At 38.1% G+C, this 20955-nt stretch overlaps 1 protein-coding gene across 3 annotated transcripts in view; it reads left to right on the forward strand.

Moving 5' to 3' along the window:
* Positions 1–20955, forward strand: part of LOC150099282 (renalase-like) — a 108450-nt gene that overhangs the window by 51583 nt on the left and 35912 nt on the right. For 2 of the 3 annotated variants that reach the window (XM_090404227.1, XM_090404228.1), the window contains exon 4: positions 13803–13973. The exons of the other annotated variant lie outside the window; for it this stretch is intronic. In XM_090404227.1, coding sequence (XP_090260353.1) covers positions 13803–13973 — 171 coding nt within the window. The remainder of the gene's footprint in view (positions 1–13802; positions 13974–20955) is intronic. 3 annotated transcript variants of the gene reach the window in all.

Here is a 20955-nt window from a genome sequence, read left to right on the forward strand (position 1 = left end):
AAGGATAGGGAGGGTTAAAGGTTTAGAAGTGCATGAGGAAAATGTGTTTCAAATACTAAGTACTCTGAATGTCAATAAGGCAATGAGACTGGATTTTGCCACATTTTAAGAGAATGCTAAGAAACTGACTGCACAATTCACTTGGCTTTTCAGCAAAAGTCTGGTTACAGTAAAGGTGTCAAACTCTAGACCAATTTGTATTTCTTCTGTAGTTAAGATTTTGGAGAAATTAATGAGAGATTGTATGCAGCAGTAGCCAGATAAGGATAATGTTATCTGTGAGAACCAGAATGGATTTATTTAGGAGCACTTTTGTTCCAGTAATCTGAGAAAAAGCATGTACTTTTTTTTTCTTTTTTTTTTAAGCCATTTGCCAGAGTACCATGTGATAAGCTGCTAATTAAGTTGTAAGATTATTATTATTATTATTATTATTATTATTATTCAGGCCTCCAAGGAGTCAAAAGACTCATCGAGGGAGGTGCTTTCTAAGACATAAAGTCTGTCAAGACTCATCGAGGAGAGGTCTCCCCCTGAGAAACACGAAGTTTATCATACCACTCCTTAAACCCACTGACCGTTCTCGCTCCCACCACTCCATCAGGCAATGCATTCCACGGCTCAACCACCCTCCACACAAAGAAACCACTCCTTACCCTCTTGCTCACAGTTTCCTTTCGTAACTTCCAGGGATGGCCTCTTGTCATCACTCCTTCCCGCTGATCAACCAAGCGAAAGAACTCCCCAGTGTCAACCCTGTAACCACCTCTCAACAGTTTAAAAGTCTCAATCATATCACCTCTCCTTCTTCTATCCACCAAACTCTGCAGTCCACATTCTCTCAGCCGATCCTCATAACTATCCTTGTACAGTCCTGAAACCATCTTTGTCATCCGTCTTTGTATCCTTTCCACAGTTAATTTATCCCCTTCAAATCCTGGGGACCAAATCTGAGAACAATAGTCCAAGTGTGGTCTGATCAGAGACTTATACAACGGAATGATAACCCTCTTATCTCTGCAGGTCAGTGTCCTTCTCATAATAGCAGCAATCCTCTGTGTTACCTTCACCACCTTTGCAATATGTCCCCTAAACTTCAGGTTTCTATCAATCATCAACCCCAGATCTCTTGTCTCCCCTACTTCCTCCAGTATAACTCCTCCCATAGAGTATGCATTGTAACCTTCGATGTTTCCCAAACCTCAAGACCTTACATTTTGCTGCATTAAACTGAAACCCCCATTCATTTGCCCATCTATCTAGCTTATTTAAATCCTCTTGCAGGGCTACCACATCTGCACTATTACTAATAATCCTTCCCAGCTTCGCATCATCCGCAAACAACTGAATATCCCCCTGTAATCCACTGGCTATGTCATTGATATAAAGGTTAAACAATATAGGTCCTAGTACTGAGCCCTGTGGGACCCCACTTGTAACCCTCTGCCTCCTGGAAACTGCTCCACCATACACAACTCTCTGATACCTATCAGACAGCCAATCCTGAATCCAGTTGACCAATCTGACATCCAGACCCATGTGCTGCAACTTAAATATCAGCTTATCATGTGGCACCCTGTCAAATGCCTTCGCCAAGTCTAAGAAAATTGCAGTATATGCCTTTCCCTCATCTAATGCTCTTGTAACTTTATTATAAAAGGCTAGCATATTGCTAAAACAAGAGCGTCCTTTCACAAATCCATGTTGATTCTCACAGATAACATTACCCTCATCTTCCCAATGCTGTACACGGTCCCTCACTACTTTCTCCAAGATCTTAACAACTACTGATGACTCACAGACTGGCCTATAATTAGACACTTCCAGTCTGTTACCACCCTTATGCAATGGCACTATCTTACCTTCCTTCCATTCCCTGGGCACCTTTGCCAAAGCCAGACTTTCATTGAAAAGCCACGTTAAAGGTATTGTCAATTCCCTAGCACATTCTCTCAAAACTCGTGGCGAAATACCATCCAGTCCCACAGCTTTACTGACATCCAGAGTACTCAGTATCTGAAACACACTCTCCTCCTGTACCTCCAAACCTCGTACCAGTCCTATCCCTCTAGCATTAAAACTGACTCCTCTAGGATGAAATACTCCAATAAAGTGTTCATTGAACAATTCCACTATGTCCTCTGCATCAGTCACTCTATTCCCATTTTTATCCCACAATATCATTCTTCCACAGTCATTTCTCCTCCTACTGGCCACATAGCTAAAAAATTCCCTAGGATTTTCTTTGGATCTTAGGGCCAATCTCCTCTCATATTCCAGTTTCGCTTTCCTTACCACACGAGTCACTCTTCTGGCCTGTGTCTTATATTCCTCATGCATCTCTTCACCTGTCTCCTTATATCTCTTCCATAGCCTCTTTTTCGCATGCAATTCCTGTTTAATATTGTTTGTCATCCACTTCACTCCAAATTGCGTCCTCTTCTTCACTCGTGGTATACAACTTACCATTGCTGATAACAAATATTCTTTCACAATTTCCCACGCACTGGTGATATCCCAGCCTTCCAATTCCTCCCTCCATGAAACTTCCCGAAGTTGACATCTAAGACTATTATAATCACCTGCCTTATAATTTCACATAAGTTCCCGTCTCTTTGATACTCCTGCATGTCTATTCATTTTCCAAGTCAACACCATATGGTCACTCTCTCCAACTGGTGGGAGAGACGTCAACTCAGTTATTATCAACTCTTCTGATGCTATAACCAAATCCAAAATTTTTGAACCTCTTGTTCCCTCTGTTACATGTTGCCTAAGACATTTGTCCCTCAAGAATTCCAGAAATTCCATTCCCCTATTGTTACATGCATCTTCCTCTCTCCAATTTATACTACTGAAGTTAAAATCTCCCATAACAATCATTCTTTTTGCACTTGCCAAACTTAGCTGTCTAAACATCTCCTGGTCCCCATCCTCTGTGCTCCTGGGTCTGTAGCAACACCCCACTAAATATCCCGTCCTGCCTACCTCTACCTCACACCATACGCTCTCAAAATCATTTGTCTCACTTCCTTCCAAATTCTCCACTCTTAGAGGACATAGGTCATCACTTATCATAAGCAGCACCCCACCACAAAATGGATTTAAATATCTTTATTTATATTTAGATATAAAGATATGGATTTAAATATCATTTAGTGAATTGGAGTGGAGAGTGGCTGTCTAGTAGATACTGGACAGTTGTGTATAAGAGTGCTGTGTTATGGAAGCAGAAGGTTACAAGTGGAATTCCACAGAGCTCAATACTAGGACGTCAGATATTTAACATTTATATCAATGACATTGTAAGTGGATGGCATGAGGGGGGGGGATATTTAGTTGTTTGCAGATGATGAGAAGCTGGGAAGAGCTATTAGTGATAGTGCTGATGTGGCTCAGAAGAATTTGAATATGCTAGCCAGGTTGGCCGAGTGGTTAGTGTACCAGGTCTCCAACCAACAGGTTGTGGGTTTGAATCCCACCATGGGCATTGATGTTTGTGATTATTTTTCGACAGGAGATGATTTTCATTACCCAGTGTGAGACCATCTCTTATCGGAGGTCTAAAGTGGCTTGAAAAATTCCATGTTTGGTCTCTAGAGCAGGGTTTCCAGGCTATGTAAAAAATAAATTTTAAAAAAGTATATAAAATTTATAAAAATAGAAAAAAATCTTAAGCCTACCCATGATACAAAAGGTACTATAGGTTTGTATGTAACCTTTCACAGGTGAGAGAAACAAACCAAAAAAAAAATGAATGGAGATACCAGTTTAATGAAACAAAATATAAGATCTTGAAATTTAGGGTACATCAATGGAAAGTTGCATACAATGTTGGTGAAACTGTACTAGAGGAAACAGAGGATGTTAGGGGACAAATCGTAAAGGTAGTAAATGTAACCCAGAGGATTGTTACAGTGCAGAGAAGGAGTTAAAGGGCAGAGATAAAAGATGGCGATTCCATTTCATTAAATTCTGGTCAGAACACATTTAGATTATGTGCTCAGATTTGGTCACTGTTATTTGAGGGGATGTGGACTGAGAGGATGCAGAGTTTGATGTATAGAAGACAGAGAGGTGATATGATTGAGACATTTAATTTGTTGAGAAGTACTTACAGGATATTGACAGTAGGGCAGTTTTTTGTATGGTAGAATAAGGGGAAGGAGTAAGGACAAGGGAACATTCCTGAATGCTAACAGAAGTGGTGAGCAAGAGATGAGAAGCGGTTTTTCTGTATTGAGGGTGGTTGGACCAATAAATGCATTGCCTGATAGGGTGGTGAGATCACGAATGGTAAACGAGTTTAAGGGGCTTGTATGCCTTTGTGATTCCATGGAGGTCCTGAATAATAATAAAAAAATCTATAGCATATTTTGTACCATGGGCTAAGGATCAGATAATCTGGAATTCTATTCTAAAGACCAAGCATTATAATTTATTTAAGCCTCTTCAGGCCTCAAGTAAGCAGTGTGTCACACATTGCTAACAAAATCATTCATCACCTAAATATGTCATCGACAAACATTCATGGTACAGTGAGATTTGAATCTGTAGCTGATAACTTCTTTCCCTATGTTTCAGGGATAAATAAAGTCAGATTGTAACCCACATGTGATTGTCATAACTATATATAACTATATATCTCCCCTCTCCCCCATCCAGGGGAGTTATTAAAGCTACAGTTTACATCAAAATAGTCCATGTCCAAAATAGCTACAATACTAAGGGGACTAATTAAATAGCTACAATACTAAGGGGACTAATTATACACTGACTAATCAATCAGTATATAATTACTTCACCTTCTATATCAATCTATTAATCTCCTAATGTACATTTTTGAAACATCACATAAAATTCAGATATATTACTAATGTTTAAATTTCTTTTAATGTAACTTCCATGATATTTCAGAACTTATAGCATGCTAATACTGTGTTTAGGCAAGTGGTTATGAGAGAAAGAATCAATTAATTTTCCTTTTATATCTGTGACTGTTTCAGAACAGTCACAGGCATTCAGAAACACTTATAAAGAAGGCCTTACCAGAGAATAGAGGTAGATAGAATAAAAGAGGAGTAAGTGAACCAAGTTTAGAGAGTTATCAGTTGATCTGCAATGGATGTTTGCCAGCTGTTGCACATGTCATTGTAGGCCTACAATAAAGAGAGAATTGATGTTTGCTAGTTCTGTGGAACAGCATCCAAAGCAACTATAGAAATGGGATAAATCGATAATATGGATGGAATACGTTTTTGAGATTCTTCTCTCTTTACCTTTGATAACACTCAGCTCAATAGACAAGATCAGATCTTGAACTGACACTTACTCCAAATTTTCAAAGCAGAAAGACATCACTTCTACAGAATCCTTAGCCAACAAAAAACTTTACATCCATTTTGCTCAAAGTATTACTTTTCAGTTACTAACTTTGTATAAATCCAAAATTCATCCAGCCTTAGAACACTGTTCTCAGATTTGGAGGGGAGAATGACATATCTCTCTCTCTAAAAATGTTTGGTGCTATCCAGAATGTGGGCATTTCAGCTAATTGACAACCCTTCTCTTTCAAACACAGTTCTGTTCCTCCATTGTTTACCACAGATACTTCCATAGGTGGTTTTTAGTAGAACTGGCATTTGTCATTCTCCTCTCCTCTATTTTTGTTAAATCTATAATAATGACCAGCAGTTATCCAACATCCATTTACAGTTCAATTTCTAACTCACCAAATCTGCTCCTCCCATTCATTCTTCATTGCATTGACCACTATCTTCTGGAACAGCCTTCCCCATGAAATATTCCTGAAGATTACAACCTCCTGTTTTCAGAAAGAATATTAGCAGATTCCTTCTCACTTAATCCCTACCCATACACATTATCAATTAGATATAGGTTCTGCAACCTCCTGTTTTTTGGGAGTGACATAAAAAAATAATTATTACTGGATTATTATAATTCTGAAACTTCCTGAAATGCCACTTGCTAAAGGCACTGCAGCAAATTTTGTCATGTAGAAGAAAATAATAAATAAATACAATATATATGTTTATATTTATGAATTTAGGGACATAAAACACACCTGTTGAAATGATTATTTTACTAATTATTAATAAAATAACGCTTGACGTTTCGACTCCTGTATTGAGGTCATCATCAGAAGGATACATGTGTATAGCAACCAAGATGCATGCTCTTGCACTCTATAAAGGTAAATTAAATCTATGCTGTTAATTAATCTCTTATATAGCCTGACCTCTAGTGATTAAAAAAAGTAATACTAATAGATAAATAAAAAATGAAACATTAAAAAACTTTAATAAATAAAAAACTACAATAAACTCTGCTAAAGTCCTTCTCTACTAAAATATAAAATAAAAAAAATATATATATGTAGAATGTATCACTAGGGATAAAAGTTGCACCATTGCTAGTGGAGTGAGTGAGTAATCAATTTAAAAATGATTCAGTGCAGTACTACTATTATTATTATTATTATTATTATTATTATTATTATTATTACGGGTATCTCCATGGAGTCAGTAGACTCATCGCGGGAGACCCAAACTAGCAAAACAATATCTGTCATATCTCTTCTTGAATTCATTTACAGATGAAGAGCTCACAACAAAGTCAGGCAATGAATTCCACTCATTCACCACCCTCCAGGCAAAAAACCTTGTTCTGACACCTTTGTTAACCACACTCTTCTTTAATTTCCAGAGATGACCTCTTGTTCTTCCATCACTATCACACAGCTGAAACATTTCCCCTGCATCAATCCTATAAAAACCTTTTAGTAATTTGAATGTTTCTATCATATCCCCTCTTCTTCGCCTATCAGCCAATCTCTGCAATCCACAAGCTCTCAATCTATCAATGTAGGGAGCATTTTTTATATCACTCACCAACTTGGTCACTCTTCTCTGAACCCTCTCCACAGCCTCCTCATCTCCAAGGAATCCAGGTGACCAGACCTGAGCACAGTAATCCAAATGTGGAAGTATCAATGCTTTATAAAGGGGAATAATAACCTCTTTATCTCTGGATGTCAGTGTGTTCCTCAACAACCAAGTAATCCTATGTGCAATCTTGGACACCTTAGCAATGTGTCCTCTGAACTTCATCTCCTTATCTACCAATACCCCTAAGTCCCTAGCCTCATCAATCTCTTGGAGTACCTTTCCATCTATGTAGTACACAGCTGGTAATCTTTTAATCCCAAAATGCAAGAGTTTACACTTTTCCACATTGAACTGACATCCATTTTCTTTTGCCCATTTTACCAGCTTATTTAAATCCTCCTGCAAACTTTCAACATCAGCTTGATTTTTTATTGCACTACACAACTTTGCATCATCAGCAAACAACTGAATATCTCCCTTTAAGCCGTTTCCTATATCATTTATATACAAATTAAACAACATTGGCCCAAGCACAGAGCCCTGAGGCACACCACTGGTCACCTGCCTCATTCTGGACTCGGCTCCTCCATACACCACTTTATGGTATCTCTCCCTGAGCCATTCTCCTATCCATATCACCAATTTAATATCCATTCCCATCTGCTCCAATTTGCGTAACAGTGTTCTATGGGGTATCCTGTCAAAAGCCTTAGCAAAATCCAGAAGTACCACTGTGTAGCCAGTTCCTTTGTCCAACTCTGATATTATTCTATTATGGATAGTTAATAGATTGCTAAGGCAGGATCTACCTTTAACAAAACCATGTTGGCCTCTATAGAGTATCATATCCTGATCCACCCATTCTTGAATTTTGTCTTTAACCAACTTTTCCAATACTTTTACCACTACTCCTGAGATGGTGATTGGTCTGTAATTCAATACTGCAGTTTTAGAGCCACCCTTATGCAAAGGAACCACTTTGCCTAACTTCCACTCCCTAGGGACCATACCAGAGTTCAAACTTAAATTAAATATCCAGGTAAGAGGGGTTGACAATTCATTTGCACATTCACGCAACACCCGAGCTGATATTCCATCTAAGCCTACCGCAGTGTTTGCATTTAAGTTTCGCAATATATTTAATACCTCTGATTCTTTAGCTTCAATTCTCACATTAGGTATTGCTATAGGTATAGAGATATCCTCACTTGGGTGATAGACTTTTGAGAAGTGATCACTCAGTAACTCGACTATTACATCTGATTTTGTCACCTCAATACCATCAGCACCCACTAAGGTTATCCTTCCGAAGTCATTCTTCCTCTTACTTGCCACATAGCGGAAGAACTCTTTGGGATTACCCTTGATCTCTTTGGCTAAGGTCTTCTCATAATCTGATTTAGCTTTTCTTACTATGCTGGTAACCTTCCTAGCTTGAGCCTTGTACTGCTCATGGGTATCCTGATCGCCCTTCTCCTTGTAAATTCTCCATAACATTTTCTTTTTTTGTAGTTCAAGCTTGATACTACTGCTCATCCATCTAATGCCTGCCTTGTTTGACCTCCTGACCATGGGGACACAATCTGATATTGCTTTCCTCAGATACCCACTGATTTTATCCCAAGCACTGCTAACATCTTTCCCTTGCAATATGTTCTGCCATGGGATGGCTGCAAGCTCACTCCGAAGCTTGTTATAATTGCCTAACCTGTAGTTTCGTACATACCCCTTCTTAATAGAAAAATCCACAGATTTTGCAACCTTCCAAGTCAATACCACATGATCGCTTTCACCAACTGGAGGTAACGAGGTCACCTTACTTATGCACATAACCTCTGAACCAATAACCAGGTCCAACACTCTCACACCACGTGTCCCTTCAGTTACGTGCTGTTTCAAGTAATTATCTCGTAGCAGATGTATGAACTCCATTTCCTTTTTGCTACGTGATATTTCCTCCTTCCAATTGATATCACCATAATTAAAATCCCCCATAATAATCACTAAGCCTTCACTCATTGCACTAAGTTGCTGATGCATGAATTCAATATCTCCCCCTGTACTCCCTGGCCTATAGCAGCATCCAACTGTATATTTGGTTGCGTTGGTCACTATTTCGCACCAGACTGCCTCAAATGAACTCTCATTCACATGTCTATCATCATGATATACTACTTTCTTTGGCTGCAACACATCAGCTATCATCAACAGTACTCCTCCTCCTGTTCTATCTTCTCTATCCTCCCTGAAAATACTGTACCCATCACATTCAATTCCAGTGACCACATCTTCTGCTGACAGCCAAGTTTCACTAATGCCTACAACTTTTGGTGAGATTTCACTGACTAATGCCAAAAATTCTTCTCTCTTATTTCTAATGCTTCTAGCATTGGTATACAAAAATTGCAGATTCCCTCTAGATCTTGTACCGGCTTTAGAACTGATATATAAGTCACTAACTACCGTAGTCCTATGCCGATTTTTTCCCCCTCTCTTCTGCAATTTATTCTGCCTGTAAGGATCAATAAATACACAATCAGTGCTAAAGTTTCTCTCTCTTACACTCAACCTTTTCAATATTAGTTTCCCTGCCCAATAACTTCAACCTGTTCAGAAAACAATAACTTCTTCAATCTCTTATGTCCTTCCATGTTAAGATGCAGTCCATCTCTAGCATACAACTGCCTTTTTCCTTCAAACACACTCCAAACATCAACAAACTCCAGACCTCTTTTTCTGCACATTCTTGCAATCATATCATTCATTATCATTGCTCGTCTACTTAACTCGTAATTGTCAAAACGAGGCAGCACACACACTATTCTCCCATTGACACTTTTCCTCTTCACAATATCTAATAATGTTCTTAAATCTTTTCCTACCCGATTTATACTACCTCTCAGGTCATTCGTACCCACCATAACTATCATCTTGTCTGTTTCATGCCCTCTCTTTATTGCTAAAGCCACTCTTTCTATTGTACCATCAGCCAAGCACTCCTCATGCATACCACTCTCCATACCCTTAATCATAGAATCACCATATATTTTACCACTGTTCAGTATAGTTTACTACTGTTCAGTATAGTATTATTTACAATTACAGAACATAGTATATAGGAGGAATGAAGATTTTTTGTTTACTTATTAGATAGTACTGTCTTTGAGATACACTTTGGGATTCCACATTTCATTATTATACTTGACAAGAAATTATATTCTTGTTTTAATCCAATACCCAAGCATAAGTGTGACATACGTTCATGACTAGTTTCCTTGTATATAGAAGTTGTTGACTTCACATCATTTGACTTAGTATCTCATAATACAAAATCATGATTATTGGGTCATTCAACTGACAACATATTTATCATCTACTAAATCTTAAAATTCTTAACATTCCTTGCATTAGCAGCACATTCTGGTAATGCATTCCATTCACTGACATTTCTCTATCTAAAAAATCTACTTCTCACCCCCCCCTTCATCATGCTCTTACATAACTTCTAGGGATGGCCCTCTGGTTTTTCCTCTCCTGCCTTCTGCTCTTTTTATAATCCCATCTGAATTAATTTGATAAACTCTTCTCACTAACTTAAATGTCTCTATTATATCACCTATTTTCCTCCTATCCACCAAACTCTGCAATCCACATTTCTTCAATCCCTCCCTCTCCATAACCAGCATTCCAAAGTCCTGATGTTGACAATATCAGGACTTTGGAATCACTCGCTCATCTCTGGACCCTCCCCAATGTTTCCACACACTGAAAACCAGGTGACCAGATTTGAGCACAGTAGTCCAAGTGAGGTTTGACAGTGATTTATACAGTGACACAACCACTTCCTTATTTCAACATGTTAGAGTACTTCTTATCATAGCAGCACTACAATGTGCAGCCTTTGCAACACTTGTAATATGTCCTCTAAACTTCAGTCTGCTTTTAGAAAAAAAAGTTTTTTCTTTACAGAGAAAGAAAAAAAACAAGATAATTGCAAAAGAACCAATAAGATGACTTCCATTGCCTGATGTGAGACCACTCCCTGCTTATTGGAAACCTGCAGTAGCATGAAAAAGTTCCATGTTTGGTCTCTTAAGGCAGGGTTTGCTGACTGTGTTTTATTAGGATGTGTAAAAAATAAATAAAATACAAAAAATACAAAATTAATAAAAATAGAAGAAAAAAAGAATAAATTCCTTAACCCACCTATGGTACGAATGTACTATATATAGGTTTACAAAAACATTGTATGACATTTCATGAGTGGGAGCACCATAAAAAAATATAAATTAGAACTAAATGGAAAAATATTAGGACAAGTAATGAAATTTTAATACCTACAAATAACTGTGAACAATTGAAATTTAACACAGGATGAAGTGAAAGAATAATCTCTAAAGTGAATAGGAAGAAGAGAGGATATATGATTGAGACATTTAAGTTGGTAAAGGGTTGTTACCGGATTAATGTGAAAGAAATTTTTCATAGAAGGAGAGAAGGGTAGAACAAGTGGACATCTCCAGAAGTTGTATAAGGAGGAAGCATGGAGAGTGGTTGGTGAATGGAATCCATTGTATGACATTGTGGTCTATGCAGATACATTTCATGAGTTTAAAGCACAGTTCAATGGGCTTTGTAATAGTGTGTACCTCCTGCAAATAATAATATTAGGATGTCTAAATTCAGCTATATGGAAAGATAAAGATAACAAAAGAGAATATATAAGTCGGATCCCACCAATACTGACTTATGCAATGCATGGTAAACAAAAATCGAAACACCAAAAATACAACAAGTAAATACAATATGCATTAAGAAAAAGAGTCAATAAGGTAAAATTTAATATAAGACAATACATTAAAGCCTCAGCTGCTTCAATATCAGTTAAAGATAAACAACCCTTAATTATTCATGCTTTACGCATCTTTGTTTTATACACATTAGTACATAAACAACATGCAATATGACTTTTGTCTCACAGTGATATCTGATTTGGCCTTCTCTTCTCTTTTCATGTTATGCATTATATGAATGGTGCATTTTACTGTATACGCTCTCAGGCCAAAAAGAAACCGAACTTTTTGAAAATAGAAGAAACTAGTGGCGCCACCTGTTGTATCTTTTTGTTGTCGAAAGCAGCCATCTTTACTAGTGTTGTGTCAGCTGTTTGACATTTGTTTCATTAGAAGCCGAGTTATACTGTAGTGCCAAAAGTGACAGTGTTTTGATGAACGGTGGAAAAATGAGTTTCAAACAGAGAGTTGTGATTGACTTTTGTTTTAAACTTGGTAAACGTTTTACCGAAACTCATCAAATGCTTCAAAAAGCATACGGTGATGAATGCTTATCCCATACTGAAGTTTATGAGTGGTTTAAGCGATTTCAAAGTGGTTGTGAGACTCGAGGACGACGAAAAGCCGAGCCGTCCAAAAACTGGACTGAGTGAAGTTAACATCCAAAAAGTGTGTGATTTCATTAAAGAAAATCTGGAATCATCTGTGAGATTGATTGAAGATGAATTGGGGATTCCAAAATCAACTGTGCACAACACTTTGACCGAGAGTTTGGGCCTTCGTAAATTGAATTCACGATTTGTTCGCCACAAGTTGACCGATGACCAAAAAATATATCGAATTGAACACTGCAAGGACCACATTAAAACCACTTGTAAGGACTCAAACTTCCCTGAAACGATCATTACTGGTGATTAAACGTAGTATTTTGAATATGAGCCCAAAACAAAGCACCAGAGTGCTGAGTGGAGACCACCAGAAGAGGGGCATCTGAAAAAAGTCGCTTGGAGAAGTCAAAAGTAAAGACGATGCTGATTTGTTTCTACGATTCCAAGGGCATTATCTACAAAGAATTCATTCTACTAGCCAAACGGTCAATGGTGAGTTTTATCTTTAAGTTTTGAAGCAATTGATAGTGAGAATTCGTCACATATGGCATGAATATTGTGATGCACGCAGCTGGTCACTTTTGCACGATAATGCACCATCTCATCATTCCAACATTGTGAGTCAGTTTTTGAGCAAAAACCAAGTTTGTGTGTTGGATCACTCGCCGTATCACCTGATTTAGCGGCCTGTGACTTTTTTCTCTTCTCCCGACTTCATTTGCCGATGAAAGGAAAGCGATTAGACACCATGGAAAATGTTCAAGCAGCAGTAACCACAACCCTCAACAGTATCCCAAAAACCAATATAAAAAACTCATTTAATGAATTAATTGACCATGCCAAACACTGTATCAAAGCTGAGGGAGAATATATTGATTGAAATAAATGATTTGAATAATTATAATTGGCCTGTGTTTTATTTTCTATTAAAAGTTTGGTTTCTTTTTGGACAGTGGGTGTAGTTCTAAAGAAAGCAGTAATAAATTTAGTTTAATCCTTTATCCAAGTGTTAGCAAACAAAGTTTGCGCCTGAAGATACTTCAGGACTGAGGCAACTCGTAGCAAAGGTGGACCAAGCTATCATCACCCCTGTCTCAGTAGCTCCCATAATGCAAAGTACATCTCCTTGCAGATATGTATAATGCTATGCATTAAGGGATCAGAATGAAGATACTTCAGTCCTGAAGTATCTTCAGGTGCAAACTTTGTTTGCTAACACTTGGATAAAGGATTAAACTAAATTTATTATAGTCTAACCAGATGGAAAATAAACCTTTTGGCAACTCGTATAGGTAAAGATGACCTCTTCATTGCTTCTGCCTTAGTATCTCCATTTCTGGGCCTGGCTCCCACTGACGAGACCTCAATAAAGGTCGAAACCGGTCTGGGTAGTGGCCCTTCCCTTAATGCATAGCATCATACATATCGCAAGGATAACTCTTTCATTAACTCTTAGCATCAACTAATTTACATTTTTTGTCATTCTGCTTTAGATTGTGAAATGCATCTTAACAGAGAAGCAAAAGCCATTAATATCAATAACAAATCTCAAGAGTTGAGTGTGAAAGATGATAAAGGACTAGTGGACGACTTTGATATTGTAATAACAACAATACCAGCACCAGTTTTACTAGAAATAGAAGGTACATTTAAAGAAATTTTGGGTAAGAATGTTTCACATGTAAAAAAAATAATGAATAATAAATCTAATTTCACACAAAAGTTGCAGCATCAGTTTTGCAGTGAGCTAACCTTGGATTTTTGCCATCATTATCTTGTCATCTTCTATTTGATATATCAAGCCTAGTTATCTATTAATAGCCAAGTATGTTGTTTCCTTGTAAACTGTTTGCCAGAGTTGGGTGACCAATTCTTTTCTCATAGTCTGTGTGATTTGCATTTTCTTACCAGCCATTTTGTCTGAATTGCCGAATTAAAAATGGATTAAGGTATAGTGCATATTACAAGTTGCATCACACATGTCCTACAGATAAGTCTTTTATTTTAGTGAATATTAGTAATTTTAATGATTATTTTTGGTTATATCTTACTTACTTTAAACTGTAAAGTTGAGTGTATATGTAAAATATAATATGGGATATTGTTTAGTAAGCATTTTTTCATGGCACTGATGCATACAAGGAAAATGGTGGCCAAAGCTTCCTTGTTCACCGAGTTCAGCATGATGAATTTTGTGTGATGTAGTGTATGTTCTATATTAAATGCCAAGAGTGAATGGGTTATGGTATGAAAGAGAGAGAGAGAGTGTATGGTAAGTGATTTGTGTGCAAGAAATGCGAGTCATGTCGAAAGTGGTAAATAAAGTGACAAATATTAACAATATAAGGAAAGATAGCAGAAATGTTCTGGAGAATGTAGAAGTAGTGAAATATGAATGAGAGAATTGAAGAAGTGGCTGTAAGTAATGTGGATAATGAGTGAAATAGCATGCTTATGTGGTATCCTTCACAGCCGAAAGTAGAAGTTATACTGACTGGAGAAAAGATTGTTGTGTGGTACAACAGGTGGGAGAATGAAAGAAAAAGTTAATGAGGAGAGTATGAAGGTGTAAGAAATTGGAAATAAGGTATTGTATGGAGATTCGATGATAAGAGGTATACTTAATGCAAAAGTGATGAAAGCAAGTTTCCAAGGTGCAAAGATCAAGGATGTTACTGAAGTAGTTAGTTTGCAGAAAGGAGAAGCAAAAAAAAATTAGTTGATTATTTTGACAAAAACAAATGATTTGAAGGGGAATAAACATGCAATAAGAGAGGATATTTGAAAGCAGCAAAAATGAAGAGTGAGTCTGCTGCTGGTATGATAGGACAGAGTTGAGAAAAAAAGAGTGATAATTGCTAATGAGTCAATAAGAAGATTGTGCAGGAGGAACGATGTACAGTTAATAGATGTATGGAGTGAATTTGATGGATGAAAGGACTTATATATGCCTGATGAACTACATTTGACTGGTTTTGGAGTTACATGTTTGAAGAAAGTACTTATTATTATTATCATCTCAAGACCCCATGGAATCAAAACTCATCTAGGAGGTCCCTTTGTCATATACACAGCTCATCATACCGTGCCTTAAATGCACTCAAATTCTCTGCAGACATCACACTCTCAGGAAAGGCATTCCATTCATTCACATATCTGCATGCAAAAAAATCTGCTTCTCACACCCTTCTTATACAGCTTCCAGGGATGACTTCTGGTTCTCCCCTGATCTCCCACTATGTCCTCCTGCAATGAGTCTTTGGACTTCTTGGAGGTGTCACGCTAATAATAATAATAATAATAATAATTCATAGTGCAGATCCTTTAATTTTCTCATTGCCAAAACACTTTTGTGGGCAGGTGCATTATCTTGATGAGAGATGTTTTTTTTTCTTCTGCAAACCGGGTCTTTTCTCACGAACTTTTTCGTCTAATCTGGATAAAAGATCGAAATAATATTCCCCAGTTATTGTTTTACCCTTTTCAAGATAATTAATAAACAAAATGCCTTTAGCATTCCAAAACACCAATGCCATGACCTTATCTGCTGATCGAACTGACTTTGTCTTCTTTTGCACTGAACAACAGGCTTCTGTACACTGTTTTGACAGCTGTTTGGATTCTGGTGTGTAATGGTGAATCCATGTTCTTATTCATAGTAATAAATCAATGCACAAAATCAGTTTTATTCTTGTTGAAATGCTCCAAGCACTGTTCAAAGATTTTCATGTGAGTGCGTTTTTGATCTGCTATGAGCAAGCGCGAACCCATCTTGAACAAAGCTTTTTCATATGCAATTCTTCATGCAAAATATACCTTACACGTTCTTTTGAAATGCCTATAGTCTCAGCAATTTCACGCACTTTGACTCACCAATCAGCCAATACCATATCATGCACTTGATCAATGATTTCTGGTGTTGTTACACTTTTTGGACGTCCTTCATGTGGATCATCTTGAAGGCTGGTATGGCCACGTTTAGACTCTGCAGTCCATTTCTAAATTGTTGAAAACGAAGGAGAAGAGTGCCCATAAACTTTTAAGAACTTTTAATGAAGTTCTTTTGCTGTTAAACCTTCTTTTACAAAGAATTTTATAACCACACGATACTGAATTTTATCCATTTCAAGGGATACAGACTAAACTTTTGCTTCAGACAGCTGCATGAAACAAACTGCTTGATAGCATGACTTGCAGTTTCACATGGATGCTTATGACAGATGTACTAACTTAGAAAAAAAAAAAATTTGTCGATGGTGTTGCTATCTATGGTTGAGGCCAAGAACTTTTCAGACCATCCTAGTATATATATATATTTGGCGGGGGGGGGGGGTGTATCCTCATATATGTTTCAAAAGAAGATATATATAAAAAGATAAATCTTGCAAGTAAAAAAAATCGAAAGAATGAATGATAGTGAAAAAAGAATGACTGATGGCGAATGTTGGACTCATGTTGGAACGAAAGTACTGAACCAAAGAAGGATGAATGACAGTAAAAGTGAGAAGAATGATAGCGAAAGTTGGACGCATGTTAGTCCGAAAGTACGGAAACAAAGAAAGATATGTGAGAGTGAAAGTGAGAAGAATGATAGTGAAAGTTGGACGTATGTTGGACCGAAAGTACGGAAACAAAGAAGGATGAATGAGAGGGAAAGTGAGAAGAGAGGGTCGAGAGTTAGAAAGTTAGAAAGATTTAATGATAGAGTGAATGTGTCGCGAGGTTCAGAAGCTGAATTGGATTGGATGAAGCAAGAAATGAAATGGATGCGGAATGAAATTAAGAGAATTCAGGTCAAAACTATTAAAATAAATCATGATGGCATGAAAGAGTTAACAAAAGATGAACGAGTGGCGTTGTATGGCGACTCCATTATTAAAGGTGTGCTAGAGGATAAAATGCACAAGGTATGTTTTCCAGGCGGTAAAATGAGTAGAGTGATTGAGGCATTGAATATAAGGCGGGAACGAGCAAAAGAGTTAATTGTATTAATTGGTACGAATGATTTGAGAGAGAACAAAGAGCATGTCAAAATGAATGTCAGGAGACTGCTTGGAAAGATAAAGGAGAATAGTGTGACAGGAAGGGTGGTCAGTGTGTTGCCTAGGTATGATTGTGGTGAAATGAGGCGGAGAGCAAGGATTATGAATGATATTCTGGCTGAAATGTGTGAGGAGATGGGAGTACAGTTTGTTAATGTGTGGAATGAGTTTGAGGGATGAAGTGAGCTGTATGGGAGCGATGGACTGCATTTGAGTGGTTATGGTGTGAGTCGCTTGGAGAGACTGCTGCTGGAAGGTAGAGAAGTGAATAGAGAGAATGAATCATATCGAGAGGGGAGTGATGTGGAAGAGCAGGAGAGTAAGACAGGAGAGATTGAAGGAGTGGAAATGAATGGGGAAGTGAGTGGTATGAGTATAGAAAATGAGAGAATGGGTGTGCAAGAGGAGCAGGGAAACGGGGAGGCTCAGGGTGGACAGGGATACACAGCGTGAGAAAGGTGGATGCTCCAAGAGGAGGTGAGAGAATGTGTAGGCAGGAAAGTAATGGGATGATCAGGGATCAAAAGGAAACAGATGGAATTGCAAAGGGTTCTAAAATGAAGAAGCAGAAAGGGAAATGGCCCCAGTCCAGCATGGAGAGATCACATCGAGTGAGTGGTATCAGTGGAACTAGCTGTAGATCCAGAAATGAGTTGTTGTGTTTGTATACCAATGCTAGAAGTATAAGAAACAAGGCAGATGAAATGGTTGCACTAATTGCGTCTGCGCACCCAGAGATTGTCGGAATAAGTGAGACATGGTTAGATGAGGATGACATCCTGACAGGAATAGAGATGGAAAGGTATGATGTGTTTCGTGAGGATAGAAGGGGTAAAAAGGGAGGGGGAGTGCTATTGATGATAGAGAAAGAGTTATGTCCATACAAGGTAGAGATGCAAGAGGGAAATGGGGCCAGTGGTTTTGAGGCAGTATGGTGTGAGATAGAGGTGAATAGAATCAAATACTTGGTGGGATGTTGTTATAGACCTGGTAATGTGGATGGTGGTGATAGTGAAGTGTATAGTCAAATAAGCCAAGCAAATAAGAAAAGGGTGATCATTATGGGTGATTTTAATTATGGCAATATAGACTGGAATGAAGAGATAGCAACTGGAAGTAAAGAAAATGAGTTTCTTGAGTTTTTGAGGGATAACTACCTCAGACAGTATGTAACAGAGGGCACGAGGATTAAGGGTCTTGGATTTGGTCATCTCATCGGAGGATGTAATTATCAATGAGGTATCAAATCATCCACCAATTGGTGAAAGTGACCATGAGGTGATTACTTGGGTGGTTGCCAGCAGTGCAAGGACCCTGTGAAAAAAGGGTATATGTGGAACTACAAGGGGGGTGATTATGAAGAGCTCAGGAGACAGCTTGCAGGTGTAGCATGGAATGAGGAGTTAGTTGGAAAAGAGATCAATGCAGCTTGGGGGATTTTCAAAAAATATTTAGTGGATGCAATGTCTAAATGTATACCACGGGTGAGAAGGTTAAATAAGTTAGGTGTGAGATGGATGAATAAAGAGATTAAGCATGCAATACAGAGAAAAAGGGCATTGTGGAGGCAGCATAAGAGAAGTGGAAGTAACCAATTTCATGAGTTCTACAAAGACCAGGCAAGGAGAGTGACTTGGTTGGTGAGAGTAGCTAAAGAGAGGTATGAACAGCAGTTAGCTAATGAAGCTAAAAAGAATCCTAGGGAGTTCTTTCGATATGTAGCCAGCAAAAGAAAGAATGATTATGGAAGGATGACATTGATTGGAGGAAATGGTATAAAGACAGCTGTTGCAGAATGTGTGGTGGAGATGCTTAATGAGCAGTTCATAAAGATCTTTCAATCTTGTGAATGTGACTTCATGGAGAGATTAAGAGCAGTTGATGATGGGGAGGAGAGACTGACTGTAAGTGAGCAAGAGGTGTTTGGGGAGTTGAGTAAAGTAGATGTAAATATGGCTGTGGGACTTGATAATATATCACCGCGTATTCTGAAGGAATGTGCCAGAGAGTTGACACCTGCCTTGACATATTTTTTTAATACAAGTCTTGCACTTGGTCAAGTCTCTAAAGAGTGGAAGGAGGGCAAGATTGTGCCACTTCATAAAGGAGGTGATCGAACTCAAGCATCAAACCATAGGCCTATCTGTGTGTCAGGTGTTGTGATTAAGTTGTTGGAGAAGCTTGTGAGAACTAGGATCCAGAGTTGGGTTGACAACAATGGTATAATCTTTGATGGACAGCATGGATTTGCTAAAGGGAGGTCATGTTTTAGTAATCTACTTACTTATTACAATAAAGTGACTGCTTCCTTGGACAGAGGAGAAGGATACACAGTAATATACTTGGATTTTGCAAAAGCTTTTGATAGAGTACCTCATGATAAGTTGACAGTCAAACTAGAGCAGATGGGGTTGGATATTAGATTAGTGCATTGGATTGGAGACTGGCTATCTGATAGGTATCAACAAGTTGTGTATGGGGGTGCAATATCCAGGAAAAAGAAAGTCACTAGTGGAGTGCCTCAGGGATCTGTTTTAGGGCCATTACTATTTAACTTGTATATTAATGATATTGGCGAAGATTTGGATGGAGATATTCAGTTGTTTGCAGATGATGCAAAGTTGGGACGAACCATAAAGAGTAGTGAAGATGTTGTGGCCTTGCAAGAAGACTTGAATAAATTGAGTGATTGGGCAAGCAAATGGGGATGTGAGTTCAATGTTGCAAAATGTAAGGTTTTAAAATTTGGAAAACAAAGATGGGATGCAGAATTTATGCTTGGTGAGAATATATTGTTGGAAGTAGAGGAAATAAGAGATCTGGGAGTGATAGTGGATAAGGATCAAAAATTTAGGGGACACATCGCCAAAATTGTGAAGTCAACACAAAGACTTCTGGGAATGATGAGGAGGACACTGACGTGTAGAAGTAGGGAGATTCTTGTTCCATTGTATAAGGCTTTGATTAGGCCACACATGGACTATTGTGCCCAGATTTGGTCATCTGGTTTTCAGAAGGATGAAGAGATGTTGGAAAGGGTCCAAAGGCGACTGACTAAGCTAGTTTCTGACCTCTGGAATGTCGAGTATGAGGAAAGATTGAAAAGATGTAATTTGCAGAGTCTAGTGGAGAGAAGGAAGAGGGGAGATATGATAGAGACCTACAAGTTGGTAAGGGGTTGTTATAGGATCAATGGTGGAGAAGTTCTACAGAGAATAGTGGGAGATTGGGGAGAACCAGAGGTCATCCCTGGAAACTGTATAAAGAGGGTGTGAGTAGGGGAGTGAGAGGCAGGTTTTTTTCATGCAGAGTTGTGAATGATTAGAATGCCTTGCCTGAGAGTGTGGTGTCTGCAAGGAGTTTGAATGTGTTTAAGACCCGGTATGATGAGATGTGTGTGAGATAAAAGGACCTCCTAGATGAGTCTTTGACTCCATGAGGTCTTGTTTAATAATAATAATAATATACATGGCTCACACTGGTTACTGAAATAAAATCACAAAACACTGCCACCTACTATATTACTCAGATAAGCTCAGCAGCAGCAGCAGCTTTGAGAAAGACAGTAGAAATGCTATTCGAAAAAACAAATAAGTCTATCAAC

Source organism: Typopeltis vanoorti, chromosome 14, assembly GCF_054136105.1.
Source record: "Typopeltis vanoorti isolate ZY-2024b chromosome 14, IOZ_Tvanoo_1.0, whole genome shotgun sequence".
Lineage (NCBI taxonomy): Eukaryota > Metazoa > Arthropoda > Arachnida > Uropygi > Thelyphonidae > Typopeltis > Typopeltis vanoorti.